This window comes from Podarcis erhardii (genome assembly GCF_964252035.2).
Source record: "Podarcis erhardii genome assembly, chromosome: 18".
Classification (NCBI taxonomy): domain Eukaryota; kingdom Metazoa; phylum Chordata; class Lepidosauria; order Squamata; family Lacertidae; genus Podarcis; species Podarcis erhardii.
The window spans coordinates 7,743,486-7,766,264 of NC_138516.1; the positions used below are offsets into that span (position 1 = coordinate 7,743,486).

The following is a 22,779-nucleotide window of genomic DNA, read 5'->3' on the forward strand; positions in this document are numbered from 1 at the left end:
AATTTGTTTTGCGAAGAGCCTCACGGAACGGAAAACCCTTTCGTCTAGCGGGTTTTCCGTCTTGCGAGGCGTTTGTCTTGCTGTACCTTTAAGGAAAGCCAGATGCCTTTTATCCTGGTAAGATCACTGAAATCTTTGGAGAAATTTTCTGCTGCTCATTCCCCACAACCTTGTGCTCAGCTGCGCAACCCATAAACTCCTAGAAGCTGTGCATTCACTGTAGTGAGCCCCAAGGCTGTGCTCTTTTTATTATCTTCATTTTAACAGGTTTCCATGGTGTTTTAATACTGTTACTGTTTAAATGTTGTTGTTGTTTAGTCATCTTAGTCGTGTTCGACTCTCTGTGACCCCCATGAACCAGAGCATGCCTTGGAAACTCTCGCTTTCTACTCAAAGCTTCTCCTTTTTTTATGTCCATGGAGTTTTCTTGGCAAAATACTGGAGTGGTTTGCCAGTTCCTTCTCCAGGTGGATCACATTTAGTCTGAACTCTTAGCTATGACCTGTCCGTCTTAGGTGGCCCTGCACGGCATAGCTCATAGCTTCTCTGAGCTATTCAAGCCCCTTCGCCACGACAAGGCAGTGATCCATGAAGGGGTTTAATTAAATAGTAATTAAAATTGTTGAATTGTTGTTTAGTCGTTTAGTCGTGTCCGACTCTTCGTGACCCCATGGACCAGAGCACACCAGGCACTCCTGTCTTCTACTGCCTCCCACAGTTTGGTCAAACTCATGCTGGTCCCTTCGAGGACACTGTCCCACCATCTCGTCCTCTGCCGTCCCCTTCTCCTTGTGCCCTCCATCTTTCCCAACATCAGGGTCTTTTCCAGGGAGTCTTCTCTTCTCATGAGGTGGCCAAAGTCTTGGAGCCTCAGCTTCACGATCTGTCCTTCCAGTGAGCACTCAGGGCTGATTTCCTTAAGAATGGATCGGTTTGTTATGCCTGTTGTCTTTGTCCATGGAGTTTTCTTGGCAGGGATATTGGAGTGGCTTGCCGGTTCCTCCTCCAGGCACGTTCGGCAAGGCAGTGATCCATGAAGGGGAAAATTGTTGAATATATATATCTAATTACTTTTTAATTAAACACTAACAGTGTTAAAACACCATAGAAATCGTTAAAATGAGAATAAAAAGATAATACTAAAAAGCACACACACAAGCTTTCTGTAGTTGTATCTTTTATATATACAAGCTTTCTGTAGTTAGCTGGACTTTCTTATTTTTGTAAGCCACCTTTGAGCCCCAGTCTGGGGAAGAGGTGGATTAGACGAAATAACAATAATAATTCATTTCATGCTATTGATATACTGCTTGATTGCAAAAAAGACTGTAGTTTATCTGGGATTTCATAATTTCTGTAAGCTGCCTTTGAAGCCTAGTCTGGGGAAGAGACGGATTAGAAAAAGAAATGATGATGATGATAAAATAATAATAATAATTCCATTTCATGCAATTTATATACCTCTTGATTCCAAAAAGGCAAAAAAAACCCCTCAAGAGCAGTTTACAAAAAGCGCCCGTAAAAAACAAAACAGATTTAAAACAGCCATTGAAAATATGTAGGTAATTAAACACACAGATAGATAGGAGAGAAATTCACAAGACACTTCCCTCCTTATTTGTTTGTTCAATACATGCGGAAGGCGGTCCTCGCAAAGCCTCCTGGGAAATGCAGTCCTCACCCTCCGGTCCCGCCCTCTTCCCCCCTCCAGAGACGCCACTCATTGGTAGCCGCGCGTGATGGGCGGAGACGAGGGCGTGTCGCCGCCGCCGCCGCCAGGGGTGGAACTACGCCTCCCAAGCGGCCCCGCGCGCGCGCTCTCTGTTGTTGTCGTCGCTGACGCCGTTCCAGTGGCTCGAGCCCCTCCGCGGCGCTCTTTCGGGTCCGCAGCGGCCTTCTCCCTCCGCGCGCGCCGCCTCCCTCCGCCCGCCGCCCTTTCCCCCCCTCCCCTCCCCGCCACGCTCCTCCTCTCCCCCGGCCTCGCCGCTCACGCGAGCCCCCGGCTTCACCCGAGGCCTACCCGCCCCAACGACCATGGCGCGGCCGTCCGTGCCCAGCTCGCAGAAGGCGCTGCTGCTGGAGCTGAAGGGGCTCCAGGAGGAGCCCGTGGAGGGTTTCCGCGTCAGCCTGGTGGACGAGGGGGACCTCTACAACTGGGAGGTGGCCATCTTCGGGCCCCCCAACACCCACTACGAGGGGGGCTACTTCAAGGTGAGACGGCGAGGGGGGGTGGCTGGGGGTCGGGGGTCGGAAACACACACGGGGGTTGGGCCCTACTCCCGAGGAGACCCGTTTTAAAGTAGAAGGAAGTGGCTGGGTCGGGTCCTTTGGCCTCCAAGAGGGTCTGCTTTGAGGCAGGGTGAGTTTTACTCCAGAGGAGACCCACTGAAAGTAGAAGGAAGTGGCTGGGTTGGGTCCTTTGGCCTCCAAGAGGGTCTCTTCTGAAGCAGGGTGAGTTTTACTCCAGAGGAGACCCACTGAAAGTAGAAGGAAGTGGCTGGGTTGGGTCCTTTGGCCTCCAAGAGGGTCTGCTTTGAGGCAGGGAGAGTTTTACTCCAGAGGAGACCCACTGAAAGTAGAAGGATGTGGCTGGGTTGGGTCCTTTGGCCTCCTTTGAGGCAGGGCGAGTTTTACTCCAAAGGAGACCCACTGCAAGTAGAAGGAAGTGGCTGATTTGGGTCCTTTGGCCTCCACGAGGGTCTATTCTGAAGCAGGGTGAGTTTTACTCCAGAGGAGACCCACTGAAAGTAGAAGGAAGTGGCTGGGTTGGGTCCTTTGGCCTCCAAGAGGGTCTATTCTGAAGCAGGGTGAGTTTTACTCCAGAGGAGACCCACTGAAAGTAGAAGGAAGTGGCTGGGTCGGGTCCTTTGGCCTCCAAGAGGGTCTACTTTGAGGCAGGGTGAGTTTTACTCCAGAGGAGACCCACTGAAAGTAGAAGGAAGTGGCTGGGTTGGGTCCTTTGGCCTCCAAGAGGGTCTATTCTGAAGCAGGGTGAGTTTTACTCCAGAGGAGACCCACTGAAAGTAGAAGGATGTGGCTGGGTTGGGTCCTTTGGCCTCCTTTGAGGCAGGGCGAGTTTTACTCCAAAGGAGACCCACTGAAAGTAGAAGGAAGTGGCTGGGTCGGGTCCTTTGGCCTCCAAGAGGGTCTGCTTTGAGGCAGGGAGAGTTTTACTCCAAAGGAGACCCACTGAAAGTAGAAGGAAGTGGCTGGTTTGGGTCCTTTGGCCTCCAAGAGGGTCTATTCTGAAGCAGGGTGAGTTTTACTCCAGAGGAGACCCACTGAAAGTAGAAGGAAGTGGCTGGTTTGGGTCCTTTGGCCTCCAAGAGGGTCTACTTTGAGGCAGGGTGAGTTTTACTCCAGAGGAGACCCACTGAAAGTAGAAGGAAGTGGCTGATTTGGGTCCTTTGGCCTCCAAGAGGGTCTACTTTGAGGCAGGGTGAGTTTTACTCCAGAGGAGACCCACTGAAAGTAGAAGGAAGTGGCTGGGTTGGGTCCTTTGGCCTCCAAGAGGGTCTATTCTGAAGCAGGGTGAGTTTTACTCCAGAGGAGACCCACTGAAAGTAGAAGGATGTGGCTGGGTTGGGTCCTTTGGCTTCGAAGTGAGTCTACTCTGAAGCAGGGCGGGTTAGTCCTACACCAGAGGAGACCCACCTAAAGGAAAAGGATGCAGTGGATTTGGGTCTACTCTAAAGCAGGGCGAGTGTTAGTCTTGATCCAGAGGAGACTCGCTGAAAGTAGAAGGAAGTGGCTGGGTCGGGTCCTTTGGCCTCCAAGAGGGTCTGCTTTGAGGCAGGGAGAGTTTTACTCCAGAGGAGACCCACTGAAAGTAGAAGGAAGTGGCTGGGTTGGGTCCTTTGGCCGCCAAGAGGGTCTATTCTGAAGCAGGGTAAGTTTTACTCCAGAGGAGACCCACTGAAAGGAAAAGGATGTGGCGGATTTGGGTCTACTCTAAAGCAGGGCGAGTATTAGTCCTGATCCAGAGGAGACTCATTGCAAGTAGAAGGATGTGGCTGGTTTGGGTCCTTTGGCATCCAATAGGGTCTACTGTGAAGCAGGGTGTTAGTCCTACTCTAGAGGAAAGCCACTTTAAAGTAGAAGGATGTGACTCATTCAGGTCCTTTGGCTTCCAAGTGTGTCTACTCCAAAGCAGGGCGAGTTTTACTCCAAAGGAGACCCACCGAAAGTAAAAGGATATGGCTGGCATGTGTCCCTTAATTTCAGTGGTTCCACTCTGGAGCAGGATGATTTGTAACCCTACTCCAGAGTAATGAATGGGCATGGCTTGGTGGGCTACTCTGGAGTATTAAGTTTTGCCTTAATGTTCCCATTGCGGCTGTGGCTAACTCGAGGCCAGTGTCCCCAACTGGGTCTGCCCTAAAGTGGGGCGGGTTTTAGCCAGTGTTCGTCCTACACCAGAGGAGACCCATTGAAGGTAAAAGGACGTGGTTGGCTTGGGGCCAATGGACTTCAGCTAGTCTGCTGTGACGGAGAAGACGACTTCTCCGTCACAGCAGACTAGCTGAAGTCCATTGGCCCCAAGCCAACCACGTCCTTTTACCTTCAATGGGTCTCCTTTGGTGTAGGAAGAACAGTGTTAGTTCTGCTCCAGAGTAGACCCGTTGAAATTAAAGAACAAGGGTGACTTGGGTCCATTGACTTCAGTGGGCCTGCTTTGGAGTAAGACAATATGTACCCAGAGTGAAGCCATTGTGATTAATGGACGTTGCTGGAGTTTAGACAAGTTTCTGGACACATGACACCCCTCTTTACGCTGTGTTTTCAGGATCCACCCCCATTCCCGTGACTGATTTGGCTCTACTCTGAAGTAGGACCTGGACAGATACAACCCTTTGCCTTGAAACAGGGGCAAGAGGGAATCATTTCCATCCTTGTAACAGGAGAATAAACTTCTTTTCCTTTCTCTCCCCTCCTCCATTTAAAAAGAAGGCAGTAAATAGCTTAAGGCTGGATCCAACCTACATTATACTAAGCCTTTTGAAAGCAGTGGTCTTAAAATTATCTCTAACCTAAGAGTAGTGTCCAGTATTAGTCATGTTCAGAGCAGAGAGCCATTGAAATCAGAATTATGAGCAACAGAAGAATGGCGTGACTTAGCAGAGCTAATGTCCCATCTAATTTAAGCATCCTGTTTTTACAATGAGCAACCAGGTGCCCATTTTGGGAAGACCACAAACACAACAGCAACACTTGCAGTTCCCAACACATGGTGTTCAGAACCATACTGCCTCAACTGCAGAAGAAGAGCATAGCCATGATGCATTGTAATTCCTCTATGAATTTGTCCAGTCGTCTTTTAAAACCCTCCAAGCCTGTGACCACCGCTGTCTTCCGCAGGAGCACGTTCCGTGGGTTTACTATCTGGTGGGTGAATAAGTCCTACTTATAAGTGGGTGGCGCTGTGGGTTAAACCACAGAGCCTAGGGCTTGCCGATCAGAAGGTCGGCAGTTCGAATCCCCGCAATGACGGGGTGAGCTCCCGTTGCTCAATCCCTGCTCCTGCCCACCTAGCAGTTCGAAAGCACCTCAAAATGCAAGTAGATAAATAGGTACCACTCCAGCGGGAAGGTAAACGGCGTTTCCGTGCACTGCTCTGGTTCGCCAGAAGTGGCTTAGTCCTGCTGGCCGCATGACCCGGAAGCTGTACGCCGGCTCCCTCGGCCAATAAAGCGAGATGAGCGCCGCAACCCCAGAGTCGGCCACAACTGGACCTAATGGTCAGGGGTCCCTTTACCTTTATAAGTAAGTAGGAGTTCTAAAATGTTTTCCCCCCTCCTTGCCTACTGCCAAAAACCTAGGATGGACTTTTTAAAAGTGAAGAAAGATAAAATTTATACCCTCCTGAGTTTACATTTTCACATTAAAGGTTTGGCTTGATGTAAGTGTACAGATTTTTCAAGATCTGAATATTGCAGATAAGATCTGAACATGACTGTATTCAGGACTGATGAGCTTTTCATTGCTGCTGTTAATAATTTTATACTATCCTTTTGAGCCAAAATGTGGGCAACTATATCTGTTGCCCTGTTCGGGGAAGTTTTTAATGTGTGACATTTTAATGTATTTTTAATCTTTGTTGGAAGCCACCCAGAGTGGCTGGGGAGGCCCAACCACATGGGCGGGGTACACAATTATTATTATTATTATTATTATTATTATTATTATTATTATTATTACTTCTTGTCTCTCCTGAATCTTCCAACTCTTCAGTTTCATTGGAGTTCTAGCATTAGGAGGAGGAAAAAAAATATCTGTCTATTTCCTCAATGCCATGCAAATTTTTTTACAATCTTGAGTCATATTCTTCTCTCGCTTCCCTTCTCTCTCAACTTGAAAAGTAAATAAATCAGGTGTTGAAACCTTTCCATATTAAAATTTACAAGTGAAGCTCCAAATAAATTCTAAACTTAGGGTTTTATCCAACTAGACTACACTTGGAAGAGACCATTTGAAAATAATTGGCCGATGTTAATTGGGTCTGCTTGGGGTAGGACTTAATAGGACGGCAATTTTAAGGGTATAGCCATACTGTTGAGTAGAACCATTAAACTTAATATGGCCAGGTCATTCTCAAGAGTAGACCTGCTGAAATGAATGGTCTCGAGTTAGCCGTGCGTGATGAACTGACTCGAGAGTGTGACTCTCCATGTAATACTAACTGGGGGTTGTATCCAACATTAGTCAAAGCTATTGAAATTAACGAGCATGGCTAATTTAGCTCGATTAATTTCAGTGAGCCTGTATCTGGCTGAAGCCACCTTGGTGGATACTCACTGTTATCAGGTTAAGTCATGATGAACTTAATTCAGGGTTAGCATCATTTTACTGGGTCGACTCTGCATATGATTCCCACGCCCTCGGCTACAACCTTATAAATATATGCAAATAATTCTAATGTTTGTACACTAAAAGGAAATGCTTTATAAGTCTTATTTCCGAGTCAATATGCATGAGATTGCACTGCAAGCGTATTTTATTGCTGTTATTTATAAATTCACTTTTACATGCGCATCAAGGCGATTCGCAGGCATGCCATAAAGACAACTAAAAATAGCTTTAAAAACAGTAAACAAAAAACAACAACAGCCAGTAGCCACAGGTTTGAAAACTACACAAAAGGTCACCTAAGTCAGAGGCCTTTTCACCCAGCTGGAACAAAAAGGTGTTTAATTGTTTCCGGAAAGTGCAGGTAGTAATAATTATTTACCCACCCGCCTTGACTCATCTGCCTGGGTGGCCCCAGCCACCCTGGGCAGCTTCAACACAATATAAAAACATAATAAAACATCAAACATTAAAAACTTCCCTATCCAGGGCTGCTTTCAGATGTCTTCTAAATGTTGTATAGTTGCTTATCTGTTTGACATCTGATGGAAGGGCATTCTGTAAGGGCTGGTGCCACCACCAAGAAGGCCCTCCACCTGGTTCCCTGCAACCTCGCAGTTTGGGAACTGCCAGAAGACCATGGGGATGGAACTCAATGTCTAAGCAGGGTTAGAAACTGGTATAGAAAAACTAGGAGCCAAATGGCTCCTAGGACCTGGATTTTGGACGCCAAAACAAAATATCTAGTCACCATTTGGGGCAGGGCTGGGAAAGTCAGCAACACTTCCCCCCCCCAAAAAAAATTTTTTTTATTGATTTTCCAATATTATAACAAATGTAACAACAGACAAAGAAAAAAGAAAAAACATTACAATATTTTAAAAAATTATCTTAACTATTATAATCCCATTTTTGTTATCATTGTTGGGTGACTTCCACAAATCCCCCTGGCTGAGTTTCCATATAACTCATTGTAGCAGTTTTCCAGCACTATTTTCATATAAAATTTACTTGTTCAATCAACTTCTTTCTTTTCATTTTGACTTCTATCCTTGGTATTATACGATTTCACATATTTAATTCCTAGGCCAATCTGTTACTCCAAAGTATTTCTATTTAAGTTATCTTAACATATTTAATTCCATAGCCTTTAAATTTCTTCCATTCCTCTTGATACTCCTCCTTCTCCTGGTCGTGGACTCTTCTGGTCAGGTCAGCTAGATCCCAAAAGTCCATTATCTTCATCTGCCATTCTTCCACTGTTGGTACTTCTTGTAATTTCCAATTTTTGGCCAGGAAAATTCTAGCTTCTTAACATATATGCTTCTTCCTGTGGCACTGAACTAGGTATTGTTGTTGTTTAGTCGTGTCCGACTCTTCGTGACCCCCTGGACCAGAGCATGCCAGGCCCTCCTGTCTTCCACTGCCTCCCGCAGTTTGGTCAAACTCATGCTGGTAGCTTCGAGAACACTGTCCAACCATCTCATCCTCTGTCGTCCCCTTCTCCTTGTGCCCTCCATCTTTCCCAACATCAGGGTCTTTTCCAGGGAGTCTTCTCTTCTCATGAGGTGGCCAAAGTCTTGGAGCCTCAGCTTCAGGATCTGTCCTTCCAGTGAGCACTCAGGGCTGATTTCCTTCCGAATGGAGAGGTTTGATCTTCTTGCAGTCCATGGGACTCTCAAGGGTCTCCTCCAGCATCAGAATTCAAAAGTATCCATTCTTCGGTGATCAGCCTTCTTGATGGTCCAGCTCTCACTTCCATACATCACTACTAGGAAAACCAGAGCTCGAACTATACGGACCCTTGTTGGCAAGGTGATGTCTCTTGAACTAGGTGTAGACATAGCTAAACAGGAGTGGTGGTTATCCCCATAAATGAATAGGCACGTAAATATCCAAACAGGAAGCACATAAGTACAGATTTGATTGCATAAATAGGAGATCTATTTTATGCACATGATTAAAACATCTAGGCTGTTTTCCCACCCTGTGAGCCTTCCAGGCAGTGTATGAAAATATTCATTAAAAATAAACAAACATTAACCCTCGCCATTAAAAACAACAAAGGAGCAGAATTGGTTCTATTTTATTTATTTTGTTCCGTTTGCGAGCAACTTCTCACGAACCACCTCGAAGCGATTTCACAGTAAAAGCACCAACCTTTTATTTTTTTCTTTAAAACTGTATGTAAAAACGGTTAGGCGATTCCATTCATAAAAGAGATTTCACACCTGATATATCAAATCAAATCCGTTTATTGTGAGGACCATGCCTGTGCACAAAAATCAACACTAAAATCAATAGTTAAAAATATTAAAATTCATTACATACTATGCCAACAAAACCTTCTTCCCACAAAGTAGAAAAGGAGGGAAAACGAGCAGCGAGTTAAACAGACGATGAAGGGGTCTTTACATTGTCGTTCATAAATCTTTCCCTGGCTTTCATGGCCTTCATCACAAAGACCGCTACCACATGGGTAATGCGTGGGTTTGCATCAACTAACAAAAATTTTACTCTATCTTCAGGACTGGTTATAGAGATGGGTATAATTTGCAGCAATGCATCTCTAAAGCCCAAGTAAATGGGGCAATAGAGGAAATAATGTGTAAGGTCCTCTTTAATTTTCATAGAGCAAGGACATAAACGATGTTCAGCTGGGGTTTTTGTGTATCTACCGGTCAGATAAGCAGTTGGCAATGTTTGAAACCATGCCATGGTGAAAGCTCTCCGAAGGGTGGGATCAGTGATCTCCACCAAGTAGTTGGCACAGATTTTGACTGCTTTTACTCGTGGGAACCAGTAGGAAAACCCAGAGTTTTTTATCTTGGTGGAGTCCAAAAAGGCGTCTTTTTCAAAGATCCATTCCCGAATAATATATAATAATAATTTATTTTTATATAATTTATTTTTATAATAATTTTATTTTTATAATAATAATAATTTATTTTTCCCCCACCCTCCCCAGCCAAGACCGGGCTCAGGGCAGCTGACAACCAATAATAAAAACAAGTTGATTAAAATACAACATTAAAACAATTAGGGAGCGATCTCTTCATAGGAAGAGAAAGGAAAAAGAAAGAGGGGGAGGGAATCAAACTGATTCTGAGCCAAAGGCCAGGTGGAACAACTCTGTCTTAAAGGCCCTGCGGAAAGAGATCAGATCCCGCAGGGCCCTGGTCTCAAGAGACAGAGCATTCCACCAAGTCGGGGCCAGTGCTAAAAAGGCCCTGGCTCTGGTTGAAGCTAATCTAACTTCCTTAGGGCCCGGGACCTCTAGGTTGTTGCTATTTATGGACCTTGAGGCTCTCTGTGGGGCATACCGGGAGAGGCGGTCCCGTAGGTGCGAGGGTCCTAGGCCATGAGGGGCTTTAAAAGTCAAAACCAGCACCTTAAATCTGGCCCTGTACTCCACCGGGAGGCAATGCAGCTGGGAAAGCACTGGGTGAATATGCTCCCATGGCAGAGACCCCGTGAGGAGCCTCGCTGCTGCATTCTGCACCCGCTGGAGTTTCTGGGACAGCTTCAAGGGCAGCCCCGCATAGAGCGAATTATAGTAGTCAAGCCTGGAGGTGACTGACGCATGGATCACTGTGGTCAAGTCAGGGCGGGAAAGGTAAATATAAAAAAGTAAAGGTAAATATAGAAATGTCTAAATATGAACAGTGTTGTAAATAGCCACCCGCTGTGAAGTGAATATCCAGATGGGAAATATATTAAGTGTAGGAACTATAAAGTGTGCCAGTATAGAGGTAAACAAACTTTGGGGCTGCCAATCTAGGGCATGGATCCCTGCCAAGTATGTTTCTGTGAATTCCTATTCTGAGTATTTCAAATTCTAATAATAAGCAGTCCTTGGGGTGTTCAAGGATGTGCTGTGAAGCCTGGTTTTCTCAAGGTGACCTAAATAATAGGTATATAACAGGAAATACCCCATGGCAATGCCAAAAAAGGAGATCCGTTTCACAGTTCCTGAAGAGTCATTGCTTTTTGTTAGTGTCCCAGCATGATTCATCCCATAAAGGCCTTACTCAGGGGCCTTTTCTACAGGAAAAAAAAAGAGAAGACAAGAATTAATAAACACTGCTTAGAACTCGTTTTAAAAACGATTCGCAAAGCCACATATTTCTAAAACCCTGATTTTCTCCATCAACATCTTTCGCATAAAAACTTACTCGAAAACCCCTACCAAACGGGATTGCTTCTCCCACGTGCAGACGTAGTAGCTTACAGGTTTACTCATAAGTAGCTCAGTGCAAAACTCCTAAAGGACCTGCAGGAAAATAAAATAAAAGAAAGGAACGTATAGGCGAGGCATGTCCAAAGTCCGGCCCCTATGACAATTTATTTCATTGGGTAAAATTCCACCCCCCAAAAAATAAAAAATAAAATGGTACTGTCAGGTTTTTAATGTAAGATGTTAATTAAAGATATGCCCATATTGTACTCCTACTGCCAGCGGACTAAAGACTGCGTGTGATCGAGATCACAAGTCACTGTGTGCATTATCCCATAATCTTTGCTTTAACGTCTTTAGGGCGCCTTCATAACCCAGGTAATACAGTTGGGGGGGGGGGTTGACAGACCGGACAAACGCTAGAACATTAGCGGTGGCCAAGTTTTTATTGGTGGTTGCAAGAACCAATGATCCCTATATTCTGAACGAAACGCTTGTTTAACCTGGAGGTAGGCTGTCTGAATTGTGTATTGCTTTGTAACGATGATTTGCTGGGTCTCTGGACTGTAATAAAGGTTGGTGATGAAAAATGAAAAATTGTAAAATAAAAAAGCTCAACCACTTCAATCCTAAAAAAAAGGTCAACATCAGATCTGGCCCTTTTTGAAAAAAGTTGAAAAAAGTTTGGGCACCCCAGTATAGGCCAAATAAACACTCAGCTTCTTTCTCTTGTTTGTGGCATTTTTTTTTCCTGTGACAGATTGTTTAGCATATTCTAGATTATGTTTTTAAAGCGCATTGATTTGCTGCAAAAGCTGGACTTCTCTCAGTCAGTCAGTAACACCAGGGGTTTTAGTGTTTATCTCATTCCAAGTATTCAAATAATACTATTTCCCCATTTCCTTGTCGTCTCCAGCTGTATTTTGGTGGACTACAGTTCCCATCATCCCTGACCACTGGCCTTGCTAGCTAGGGATGATGGGAGTTGTAGTCCAAAAACAACTGGAGACCCAGGTTTGGGAAACAGTGTTCTACAGCCTATTAAATGTGTCTGTGGGAAGGGTGTGTGTGTTGTTGTTTTATCCTGTATTTTATTCTGCAAACTGCCCTGAGACCTTATGACGAAGGGTGTATACACAGCTAATAAATAAATAAATAAATAAATAAATAAATAAATTCCTCCAATCCCCTGATCTTCTCTTTCCCTCAAAAGTTACAGACTTGTGGAACCGTTCTTCCCAGTAATAATGGAAATATAAATACATCTCCCTGCTTCACCCAAGTAGTAACTGACTTGGGCAATTCTTTTGCGTCTTCCTATTTTATTTTCACCAGCATGGCAATGAGGTCTGGAGTAATTCACCCCTAGGGACGCGGGTGGCACTGTGGGCCTAGGACTTGCCGATCAGAAGGTCAGCGGTTCGAATCCCCGCGACGGGGTGAGCTCCCGTTGCTCGGTCCCTGCTCCTGCCCACCTAGCAGTTTGAAAGCACGTCAAAGTGCAAGTAGATAAATAGGTACCGACCCGGTGGGAAAGTAAAGGGCATTTCTGTGCACTGGTCTGGTTCGCCAGAAGCGGCTTAGTCCTGCTGGCCACATGACCCGGAAGCTGTATGCCGGCTCCCTCGGCCAGTAAAGCGAGATGAGCGCCGCAACCCCAGAGTCGGCCACGACTGGACCTAATGGTCAGGGGTCCCTTTACCTTTACCTTTAATTCACCCCTTGCCGAAAATTGGGCAGAGGCTTGTTTTTTCTTCTTCCTGGGTGTACGTTTAGTAGGTCATCGGGATCCACAGGAAATAAACAAACGAGCTGCTTCCTCTGAGCCAGTTTTGGCCCGGGAATCTGCTTTGGGTCGGTTTATGAGCCTGTTTTGCAACTTTGAGGTTCCTGCCCATCTGGCCTTTTTTGCCTCTTACCCGACGAACCTGTCTGAGTCAGATTGGGAGTTGGCTGAGATCAGGTGATTGGGTGTTCTTGTATCTTGGCAGATCTCCTAAAACCCAAGCCCTAGGGCTCGCCACCGGATGACACCAGCATATGGGGATGACGTCTCTTGTTTCGTCGCGTAGATGATAATATCAAGCAACACTAACATGAGTTTCAGTCCTATGCCTGTGGCTCAGAAGAAAGCCTGTTGGACTTTTGCATGGTTTCCTTCCAGGAATCCTCGCATGCCATTGTTTAAGAGTTCCTAGCAAAGTTATTTACATGGTATTGGCAAGCTACCTTACGACATAGGGACGCGGGTGGCGCTGTGGGTTAAGCCACAGAGCCTAGGACTTGCCAATCAGAAGGTCGGCGGTTCGAATCCCCGTGACGTGGTGAGCTCCCGTTGCTCAGTCCCTGCTCCTGCCCACCTAGCAGTTCGAAAGCACGTCAAAGTGCAAGTAGATAAATAGGTACCACTCTGGCGGGAAGGTAAACGGCGTTTCCGTGCGCTGCTCTGGTTCGCCAGAAGCGGCTTAGTCCTGCTGGCCACATGACCCAGAAGCTGTACGCCGGCTCCCTCGGCCAATAAAGCGAGATGAGCGCCGCAGCCCCAGAGTCGGCCACGACTGGACCTAATAGTCAGGGGTCCCCTTTACCTTCACCCTTATGGTCATCGTGTTGCCTAGTCATTGCTGACTTAAACAAAAATGGGCAGGTTCACCCATCTGTACAGTGGTGCCTCGCAAGACGAAAATAATCCGTTCCGCGAGTCTCTTCGTCTAGCGGTTTTTTCGTCTTGCGAAGCAACCCTATTAGCGCTATTAGCGGCTTAGAAAAAGGGGGGGGGAGCGAAAAAAAATCGCAAGACGTTTCCGTCTTGCGAAGCAAGCCCATAGGGAAATTCGTCTTGCGAAGCGCCTCGAAAAACGGAAAACCCTTTTGTCTAGCGGGTTTTTCGTCTTGCGAGGCATTCGTCTTGCGGGGCACCACTGTACTTTGAAGGCAGTTCCACCATTGCTGGAACGAGATAAATAATAGATACTCAGCTTTGCAGTTCAGGTGGAATCCCATTGGTCGCTTGCTGTGTCACATGACCCCCTGCGCAGAACAATGCGGGGGAAAGCCACGCAGACAAAAATCAAACAGAGGAGAAGGTTAGCAGAATAACACCTTTTGTCCTCGGAGAGGCACCGGTTTTTCCAGACGGCGGCAGTTCTATCGGCCTCCCTTCCCCCAGAGGGAATGCTCCAGGTCTGATGACGAAACATACCTTCCCTATGGGAAAGGTTGCAGCATTTGGGACTTTTGAAAAGCAAGAACGACGTTTCTAAAGTGATGCATGACATTGGGGAAAGCCAGAAGAGAAAGTTCTCCCTCGCCGTAACACTAGAAAGTGTGGAATGCTGAATGCTGGGGAATTTAGGACAGATCAAAGGAAGGACTTAATATATTTTTTCATGTACAGTGGTACCTCAGGTTAAGAACTTAATTGGTTCCGGAGGTCGAATTAAGGCCTTCTCGGAGGGCCTTCTCGGTGGTGGCGCCTGCCCTGTGGAATGCCCTCCTGTTAGATGTAAAAGAGAAAAACAACTACCAGACTTTTAGAAGACATCTGAAGGCCCTGTTTAGGGAAGCTCTGAATGTTTGATGGACTATTGTATTTTAATATTTTGTTGGGAGCCGCCCAGAGTGGCTGGGGAAGCCCAGCCAGATGGGCAGGGTATAAATAAATTATTATTATTATTATTATTATTATTATTATTATTATGAAGAAATAACCCAGAGGTGCCTTTTAAATAAAAGGACACATTCTACTCATGTAAAAATATGCAGATTCCCGGTCCATCCATGGGCCGGATTTAGAAGGCGATTGGGCCGGATCCGGCCCTTGGGCCTTAGTTTGCCTTCCCCTGCTCCAAGGAGCTGTGCATGGCTCGCCTCGATTTTTAGCCTCACAACAGCCCTGTGAGGTTGGCTGGGCTGAGAGGCCGTGCTTGGCCCAAGAGCTTTGTGGCCTAGTGGGCATTTGAAATACGGCCTCCCGGTCCCAGCCAGACCCTCTGACTTCTCCTATTTGTGTCTGGCAACATTCTGCAGCTCAGCGCTTTTATGGCATGAGAGGGGGAAGCCCCAACATGTGCTTTGTCTTGTCTCTTTCTGAAAATCAGCAAAAGCTTGGTTGCCCGGAGGTGGCTCTTGTTTGGCGCAGGGAAAGAGCTCCCGACGAGCCCGGGCAGGTCTCATGCTCTATCCCGGCCAAGGCAAACCTGCTAAAGAAGGACAGAACTTTCTTTATGTATGCTACAACAGCAGCAAGAATACTTATTGCAAAGTACTGGAAGACACAAGATCTACCCACCCGGGAAGAATGGCAGATGAAGGTGATGGACTACATGGAACTTGCGGAAATGACTGGCAGAATCCGAGACCAGAGAGAAGAGTCGGTGGAGGAAGATTGGAAGAAATTTAAAGACTATTTACAGAAACATTGTAAAATTAATAACTGTTAGAAGGATGTTGGAACAATATTATATGATTTTAGCAGGAATGATATAAAGGATTTGGGACTAACTGACTGTTAATTGGTGAAAGGAGGAAAAGTAAAGTTACATCATATTAAGATAATTTACAGGACTAAAATTTTAAAAGAGGGAAAGGATTTGCTGAAATGGATATTTGATCTAGAATACAAAACAGGGAGGTGTGAGGAGGTCAAGGAAAGATAAGTAATGAGAAGATTTGATGTATTTTTTGTGTTTTTGTTTCTGTTTAATGGATTTTATTTTTCTGTTTTTTCATATTGTGATGTGTTGTTTTATTTTTGTTTTAATTTTGTTTAATGTCGTATTTTTATTTTTTATTTTTGTAACCTTTAAAATTTTAATAAATATTATTTTTTTTAAAAAAGAAACCTCCAAATGCCAGGGCGGCTTCGGAGGAAGTTGGTTGCCATGTGTGACTCAGCTCTGCTCACAACACAAACGGGACTGCCTATGAGAGGAAGGGACGGGTCTTGGGTCTGGGAAGTGCCACATGTCTAGGAGCCTTCCCCAGCCATTGGCTGAGTTGCTGTGATGTCATGGAACGTTCGAAAGTGCCTGGAAACTTTTGGCACGGCTGTGTGGTGAATTTCACATACGTTTGCACTTGGTTGCAGCATCTAAAAATTAGCAATTTGCTACTGGGGCAGGTCCAGTTGCAAGCGCGTAGGCAAACTAAGGCCCAGGGGCCGGATCCAGTCCACTTGCCTTCTAAATCCGGCCTGCGGACGGCCTGGGAATCAGCGTCTTTTAATCAGAGTGTCCTTTCACTGTATTTTTCGCTCTATAAGACGCACCAGACCACAAGATGCACCTAGTTTTTGGAGGAGGGAAACAAGAAAAAAAATATTCTGAATCTCAGAAGCCAGGACAGCAAGGGGGATCGCTGCGCAGTGAAAGCAGCAATCCCTCTTGCTTTTCTGACTTCTGGGATAGCTGCGCAGCCTGCATTCGCTCCATAAGACGCACACACATTTCCCCTTACTTTTTAGGAGGGAAAAAGTGAGTCTTATAGAGCAAAAAAAAATCGGTAACTTCATGTACAAAAAATACGGTATATAAAATGCATCTCTGGGTTATTTGTGGGGCCTGCCTGGTGTTTTTACATGAGTAGAATGTGCCCTTTTATTTAAAATGCATCTCTGGGTTATTTGTGGGGCCTGCCTAGTGTTTTTACATGAGTAGAATGTGTGCCAGCACTTTGAATTGTGCCTAGAAACCCATTGGCAACTGGTACAGTTGGGTGCAGGGCAGGCCAGTTGCAATTCTAACCTACTTGTTCATTGCTGCTTCCCCAACCGCTGACACCTCTCCCGTTCTCTGTTCTCCGCAGGCTCGTCTCCGATTCCCTATTGACTACCCTTATTCACCACCCACCTTCCGTTTCCTGACCAAAATGTGGCATCCAAACATATACGAGGTATGGTGGCACACTGGGACATGGGCGTCGAGCGGGGGTGCCTTGCTGGGATGCCCTGGAATGTGGGCAAAAGGCTCTGTCTGCCCCCCCCCCCAACGGACACACACAAAAACACAGACTATTTTTCCACATGATTTATTTATTTATTTATTTATTTGCTCTTTTTTTCAGTCAAAAAATGGGGGTCATACAGTCATACCCATAGCTGTCAACCGTCCCTTATTTGGCGGGAAAGTCCCTTATCCCAGCGCCATGTCCTGCTGCTGTCCCTTATTGATTGATGTCCCTTAAATTTCCCGGGTTCCAAAGGAAGCAGCTCCTCTCCCTCCCTCTCTGCCGGCCAGGGAGGAGGGAGGCCCCAACTGTGTTGCTTGGCTGCGTTGCTCACCCAATAAGGAGTCTAAGAACGACTGGGGGGTGGAGCTTGCATGCCTTGTGCCGATCCAATCGGCCGCCTTGCCTGGGGACTCGCCTTTGCTCAGCGCTTCCCAGCGGAGAGGTGACGGTGGTTTCCCTTGCTGCATCCCCTTTGCCGGGTTGCTGCGCTGTGGGAACCACCGCTTGAGGCTTCGCTTGGCTGCTGGCTGGGCTTTCTGCCTTTGGCTCGGAGGGGCTCAGAAGTTGAACATACCTGTGCTTTGAAAATCCCTTATTTTGGCTGCTGATCCCTTATTTTTGAGGCTGCTGGCCCCTTATTTTCAAATCTGTAAGTTGACATCTATGGTCATACCTCGTGTTGCATTCCGCTCTTCTTACGGACTTTCGGGTTATGAATGCGGCAAGCCCAGAAGTGTTTACTTCCGGGTTTGCCGCATGCGCAGAAGCAATTTTCGTGCCCGTGCCCGGAAGAGGGACTCTAGTTGCGGACTTTTCGGGGTGCGAACGGCACCCTGAAATGGATTAAGTCGGCAACTAGAGGTACCACTGTATACCTAACTTTGGACGACCTCTGCAAACAACTTTGGCCAACTTTCTTCAAAAAAACGCTCAGAGTTTCGATGTTTAAAATATCAATTTCTTAATTCAGAGTTCAAAACCATAGGGGTGGTCTCGTACATGGAAAAAATAATGGTATATCCATCTTTCAGACCGGGGACGTTTGCATTTCCATTCTACACCCTCCAGTGGATGACCCGCAAAGTGGAGAGCTGCCTTCGGAAAGATGGAATCCCACGCAGAACGTGAGGTGAGGCCTGAGCTGCAGTTACGCTGTTCCTGGTCTGTCGTCGTAAGATTGCCCAGCCCTCCCATCACGGGCAAAGTGAAGCAGTCACATCTGCAGGTGGACTGATTGAATTGACTGAATTTAAGCTTGCCTAGCAGGGACGCAGGTGGCGCTGTGGGTTAAACCACAGAGCCTAGGACTTGTCGATCAGAAGGTCAGCGGTTCTAATCCCCGCGATGACGGGGTGAGCTCCCGTTGCTCGGTCCCTGCTCCTGCCAACCTAGCAGTTTGAAAGCACGTCAAAGTGCAAGTAGATAAATAGGTACCGCTCCGGCAGGAAGATAAACGGCATTTCCGTGCGCTGTTCTGGTTTGCCAGAAGCGGCTTAGTCCTGCTGGCCACATGACCCGGAAGCTGTATGCCGGCTCCCTCGGCCAATAAAGCGAGATGAGCGCCGCAACCTTCTGATCAGCAAGTCCTAGGCTCTGTGGTTTAACCCACAGCGCCACCCGCGTCCCATACGATAGCCAAGCTACGGCTGTATTAACTGTGGTCTGAGGCAGAGATTTTTAAACTGGGTGCTAACCTGGCTCCCAGAAATCTCCACGTCGTCGCAACTGGAATCACACTAGTAGCAGAATGCGCTGGGCTAATTTCTGACCCTGTTGACTCGGGCCAAAGCAGTGGCTGATCACAGCGGCTGATCAGATGGGCACAATCTGCCATTAAGGTCTCCTTCTTCCCTATAACTCGTTTCAGCAGCAGCGACACCAGTGAGTTCCTGCCGCCTCTTCCGCCCTCACCTTGTCATTTGCTTTTCCTTCCCCTCCCCACCCGCAGGACGATTCTCCTCAGCGTGATCTCGCTGCTCAACGAACCCAACACATTCTCTCCGGCCAACGTCGACGCTTCTGTGATGTACAGGAAGTGGAAGGAGAGCAAAGGCAAGGATCAGGAATACACGGACATCATCAGGTTGGTGGGAAAAGCCCCTTAAAATTTAAGGTGCTGCTTTTGACCTTTAAAGCCCTTCACGGACTAGGACCCTCGTACCTACGGGACCGCCTCTCCCGGTCTGCCCCACGGAGAGCCTCAAGGTCCATAAATAGTAACACCCTAGAGGTCCCGGGCCCTAAGGAAGTCAGATTAGCTTCAACCAGAGCCAGGGCCTTTTCAACTCTGGCTCCGGCTTGGTGGAACGCTCTGCCTCATGAGACCAGGGCCCTGCAGGATCTGATTTCTTTCCGCAGGGCCTGTAAGACAGAGTTGGTCTGCCTGGCCTTTGGCTTGGAGCCAATTTGATTCCCTCCCTCCCTCTCTTTCTTTTTTCCTTTCCTTCTCCTCCTGCGATGAGGCTACATTTTAATATTTTAATGTTCCATTATTTTAATGTTGTATTTTAATTTTGTTTTTAAGTTGTAATCATTCAACTTGTTTTTATTATTGCTTGTAAGCCGCTCTGAGCCCGGCCTTGGCTGGGGAGGGCGGGGTATAAATAAAAATTATTATTATTATTATCATTATCATTATTATTGCTATTATTATTAGAAATACCGTTGTTGCACCCACAACCTAGGTTTAAGGTGCTATTGAGCTCCTCGCTTTCATATCTCAGTTTCTAACACAGGCCACAGTTCTTCCTATATTGTAAGAGCCAGAGTGAGGTCCCCCACCTGCATCGTAGGCCCCTCATTATCCTGTTCACCCTCCTTGTGAGGGCAAGCTCCAGTTTTCTCAGTAACCTCCTGAGAAACGCCCAGAATGATTCCGGTCTGCAAGCTCCAGCCTGGTCAGCAGGGGAAAGAGGCTCCAGAGCACGTATGGCAGGAAGTCCTCCCTCTTTGGAGAAACATTCCCCTGTATGTCCACTCTAGGTAAAGGTAAAGGGACCCCTGACCGATAGGTCCAGTCATGGCCGACTCTGGGGTTGCGGCGCTCATCTCGCTTTACTGGCCGAGGGAGCCGGCATACAGCTTCCGGGTCATGTGGCCAGCAGGACTGAGCCGCTTCTGGCGAACCAGAGCAGCACATGGAAATGCCGTTTCCCTTCCCGCCGGAGCGGTACCTATTTATCTACTTGCACTTTGATGTGCTTTTGAACTGCTAGGTTGGCAGAAGCAGGGACTGAGCAACGGGAGCTCACCCCGTCATTGCGGGGATTTGAACGGCCAACCTTCTGATCGGCAAGTCCTAGGCTCTGTGGTTTAACCCACAGCGCCCCCCACGTCCACTCTAGGCAACAGGAAACGTTGCATTTGACTGCTTCAGTGATGATACATCCCACAGACCCAGCAGCCGATCCCCCCTTAACCCTCTTCTGCCGTCCGAATCCCTGTCGCAAACGAATTTCTTTTATCGCCCAACTAGGAAACAAGTCCTCGGAACCAAGGTGGATGCGGAGCGCGACCAAGTAAAGGTCCCGACGACACTGGCGGAGTACTGCGTCAAAACCAAGACTCCCGCGCCGGACGAGGGCTCGGACCTCTTCTACGACGACTATTACGAAGACGACGAGATGGACGACGAGGTCAACAGCTGCTACGGCGACGAAGACGATTCCGGCAATGAGGAGTCTTGACGAGGGACACCTCCCCCTCCCCGCCACTCTCGTCAGCCCCCTCTTTTCCTCCGCTCGCCCTCTCTGCCCCCTTCCCTCCACCGCTGCCTCCTGCTGCTGCTGCTCCCGATAGTAGCAATAAACTATCTTGACACTTTTACTTGAACCCAGGACGCCACCCGGCTGAGACTCGGAAACAAAGCAAAAAAAAAAACCCTCTCTGGCCCTGAGACGCGAAACAGAAAGAAAGGAAAAAAAAACTCTACCTCAAAAGGGAGACACTGCTTCTGCTGGAACTGGGGGTGGGGTGGGGTGGGTTGCCTGTGTGCAGGGAGGGTTGGCAAATCTACAATTTGGCTTAAAATGCTGTGCGTGGTTTTTTTGTGTGCGTGCGTGTCGTCGGTTTGTTTGTTTTTTAAGAAAAGGAGAAGCTGGGAGGGACAGGAGAGGGGATGGTGCGTTCGTTCCCACCAAGCCGTGGCCTAATCCAGCGGCATCTTCTGCTCCCGGTTAAGAAAGACTGCAGAAAAAGGGGGGAGAGGAACTTGTAATAAGTCCTTTGCGGAGCATTGAGGGTGGGTGGGGTTTTGGAGGAAGGGCCTGTTTATTTTATTTTATTAGGCCATGTTAATTTGTGGGGAGGGGATTCTTAGTAAGGGCTCTCTAGTTGCATGGGTTGGGGGGGATAATATTTTTGCAGTCTCATCGGCCACGTTAAGTCCAGATCGAAAAGTCTCCTCTCCTAGGTTGGCCCTGCAGTGTCACCTGGTGCCACTGGGTGGCGCTAGCACACCGCCTGCTTCCTGTAGCATTTGACACCCTCTCCCCCCCCCCCACGTGATGTTTTCCCATCCACCTGTGTGTTCACCCCCCCCCCCCAGCCTTTCTTGGAGTTTGCTTGGTGGCTGTGCAGTTTCGAAAACCTACAGAGGGACGTTCTGGAACGGGGTGGCAGTCCTCCTGCAAAAAAAAAAAAAACAAAAACACAAAATGAAATTTTGAAAATGACGGTTTTGTGGAATCAGGGAAAGCGGGGCGGGGGGGTCTTCTTTTTTTAAGCATCAAGGTGTGGGCGATTTCTTTTTTAGTTTGTTTTTTCTCCTAGTTTTTTGAAACTATTTAATAAAATGGACTTTGAAAGGAAGCGTGGTGTTGAACGGCAGCGTTGCCACAGTGCAGCCTGGGTTTTGTGTCTTTTACAGGTAAAGGGACTCCTGACCATTAGGTCCAGTTGTGACCGACTCTGGGGTTGCGGCGCTCATCTCGCTTTACTGGCCGAGGGAGCCGGCGTACAGCTTCCGCGTCATGTGGCCAGCAGGACTAAGCCGCTTCTGGCGAACCAGAGCAGCGCACGGAGACGCCGTTTACCTTCCCGCCAGAGTGGTACCTATTTATCTACTTGCACTTTGACGTGCTTTCGAACTGCTAGGTTGGCAGGAGCAGGGACCGAGCAACGGGAGCTCCCCCGTCATTGTGGAGATTCAAACCGCCGACCTTCTGATCGGCAAGTCCTAGGCTCTGTGGTTTAACCCACAGCGCCACCGCATCCTTTTACAGCCACCTAATTTGGTGGCTATCAATACCTGACACAGGAGGAGGGAAAATGCAGTGTTTTACATATGCATTGCATGAAGAAGTCCTTCCGTTTGCCTGTCCTGAATCTTTCAGCATTCAGCTTCATCGGACGTCCGTAACTCTTATTTTCAGTTCCTCAAAACGAATACATTTAGGCAAGGCCAGAACCGCACGCTCTATTCCAAATGCGGTTGCACCAAAGATTTTTACGATGGCATTCTTGATAACTACTGTTTTGTTTCCGATTCCTTTCCTAGCGTGGAATTTGCCTTTTTCCACAGCTACTGCAAACTGGGTCGACATTTTCACTGAGGTACGCGCTACACCCGCAAGGTTTTTGTTCCTGGTCATCCAGTACCAGTTCAGGCTCCATGTGCGTAGATTCACAAGCATCATTCGCAGACGAGCTGAGAGAGGAATATTGACTAACAATTCACACCACACTGAACAAAATACAGTTCCTAGCTTGCGGAGCGGGGAGGGAGCCATGACTGTGATACTGCTTTTAACAATACAGTGGTACCTTGGGTTAAGAAATTAATTCGTTCTGAAGGTCCGTTCTTAACC

General features: G+C 47.3%; 2 protein-coding genes across 2 annotated transcripts in view; both read left to right on the forward strand.

The window, feature by feature from the left end:
- The window catches only part of MADCAM1 (mucosal vascular addressin cell adhesion molecule 1), a 122,966-nt gene that overhangs the window by 23,258 nt on the left and 76,929 nt on the right, over positions 1-22,779 (forward strand). The gene's annotated exons all lie outside the window — the stretch shown is intronic.
- CDC34 (cell division cycle 34, ubiquitin conjugating enzyme) lies at positions 1,932-21,781 on the forward strand. Its single transcript, XM_081846457.1, has 5 exons — positions 1,932-2,211; positions 16,829-16,915; positions 18,004-18,101; positions 18,921-19,055; positions 20,448-21,781. The coding sequence occupies exons 1-5, from the start codon at positions 2,035-2,037 to the stop codon at positions 20,656-20,658; spliced, it is 708 nt and encodes a 235-aa protein (XP_081702583.1). The 5' UTR covers positions 1,932-2,034; the 3' UTR covers positions 20,659-21,781.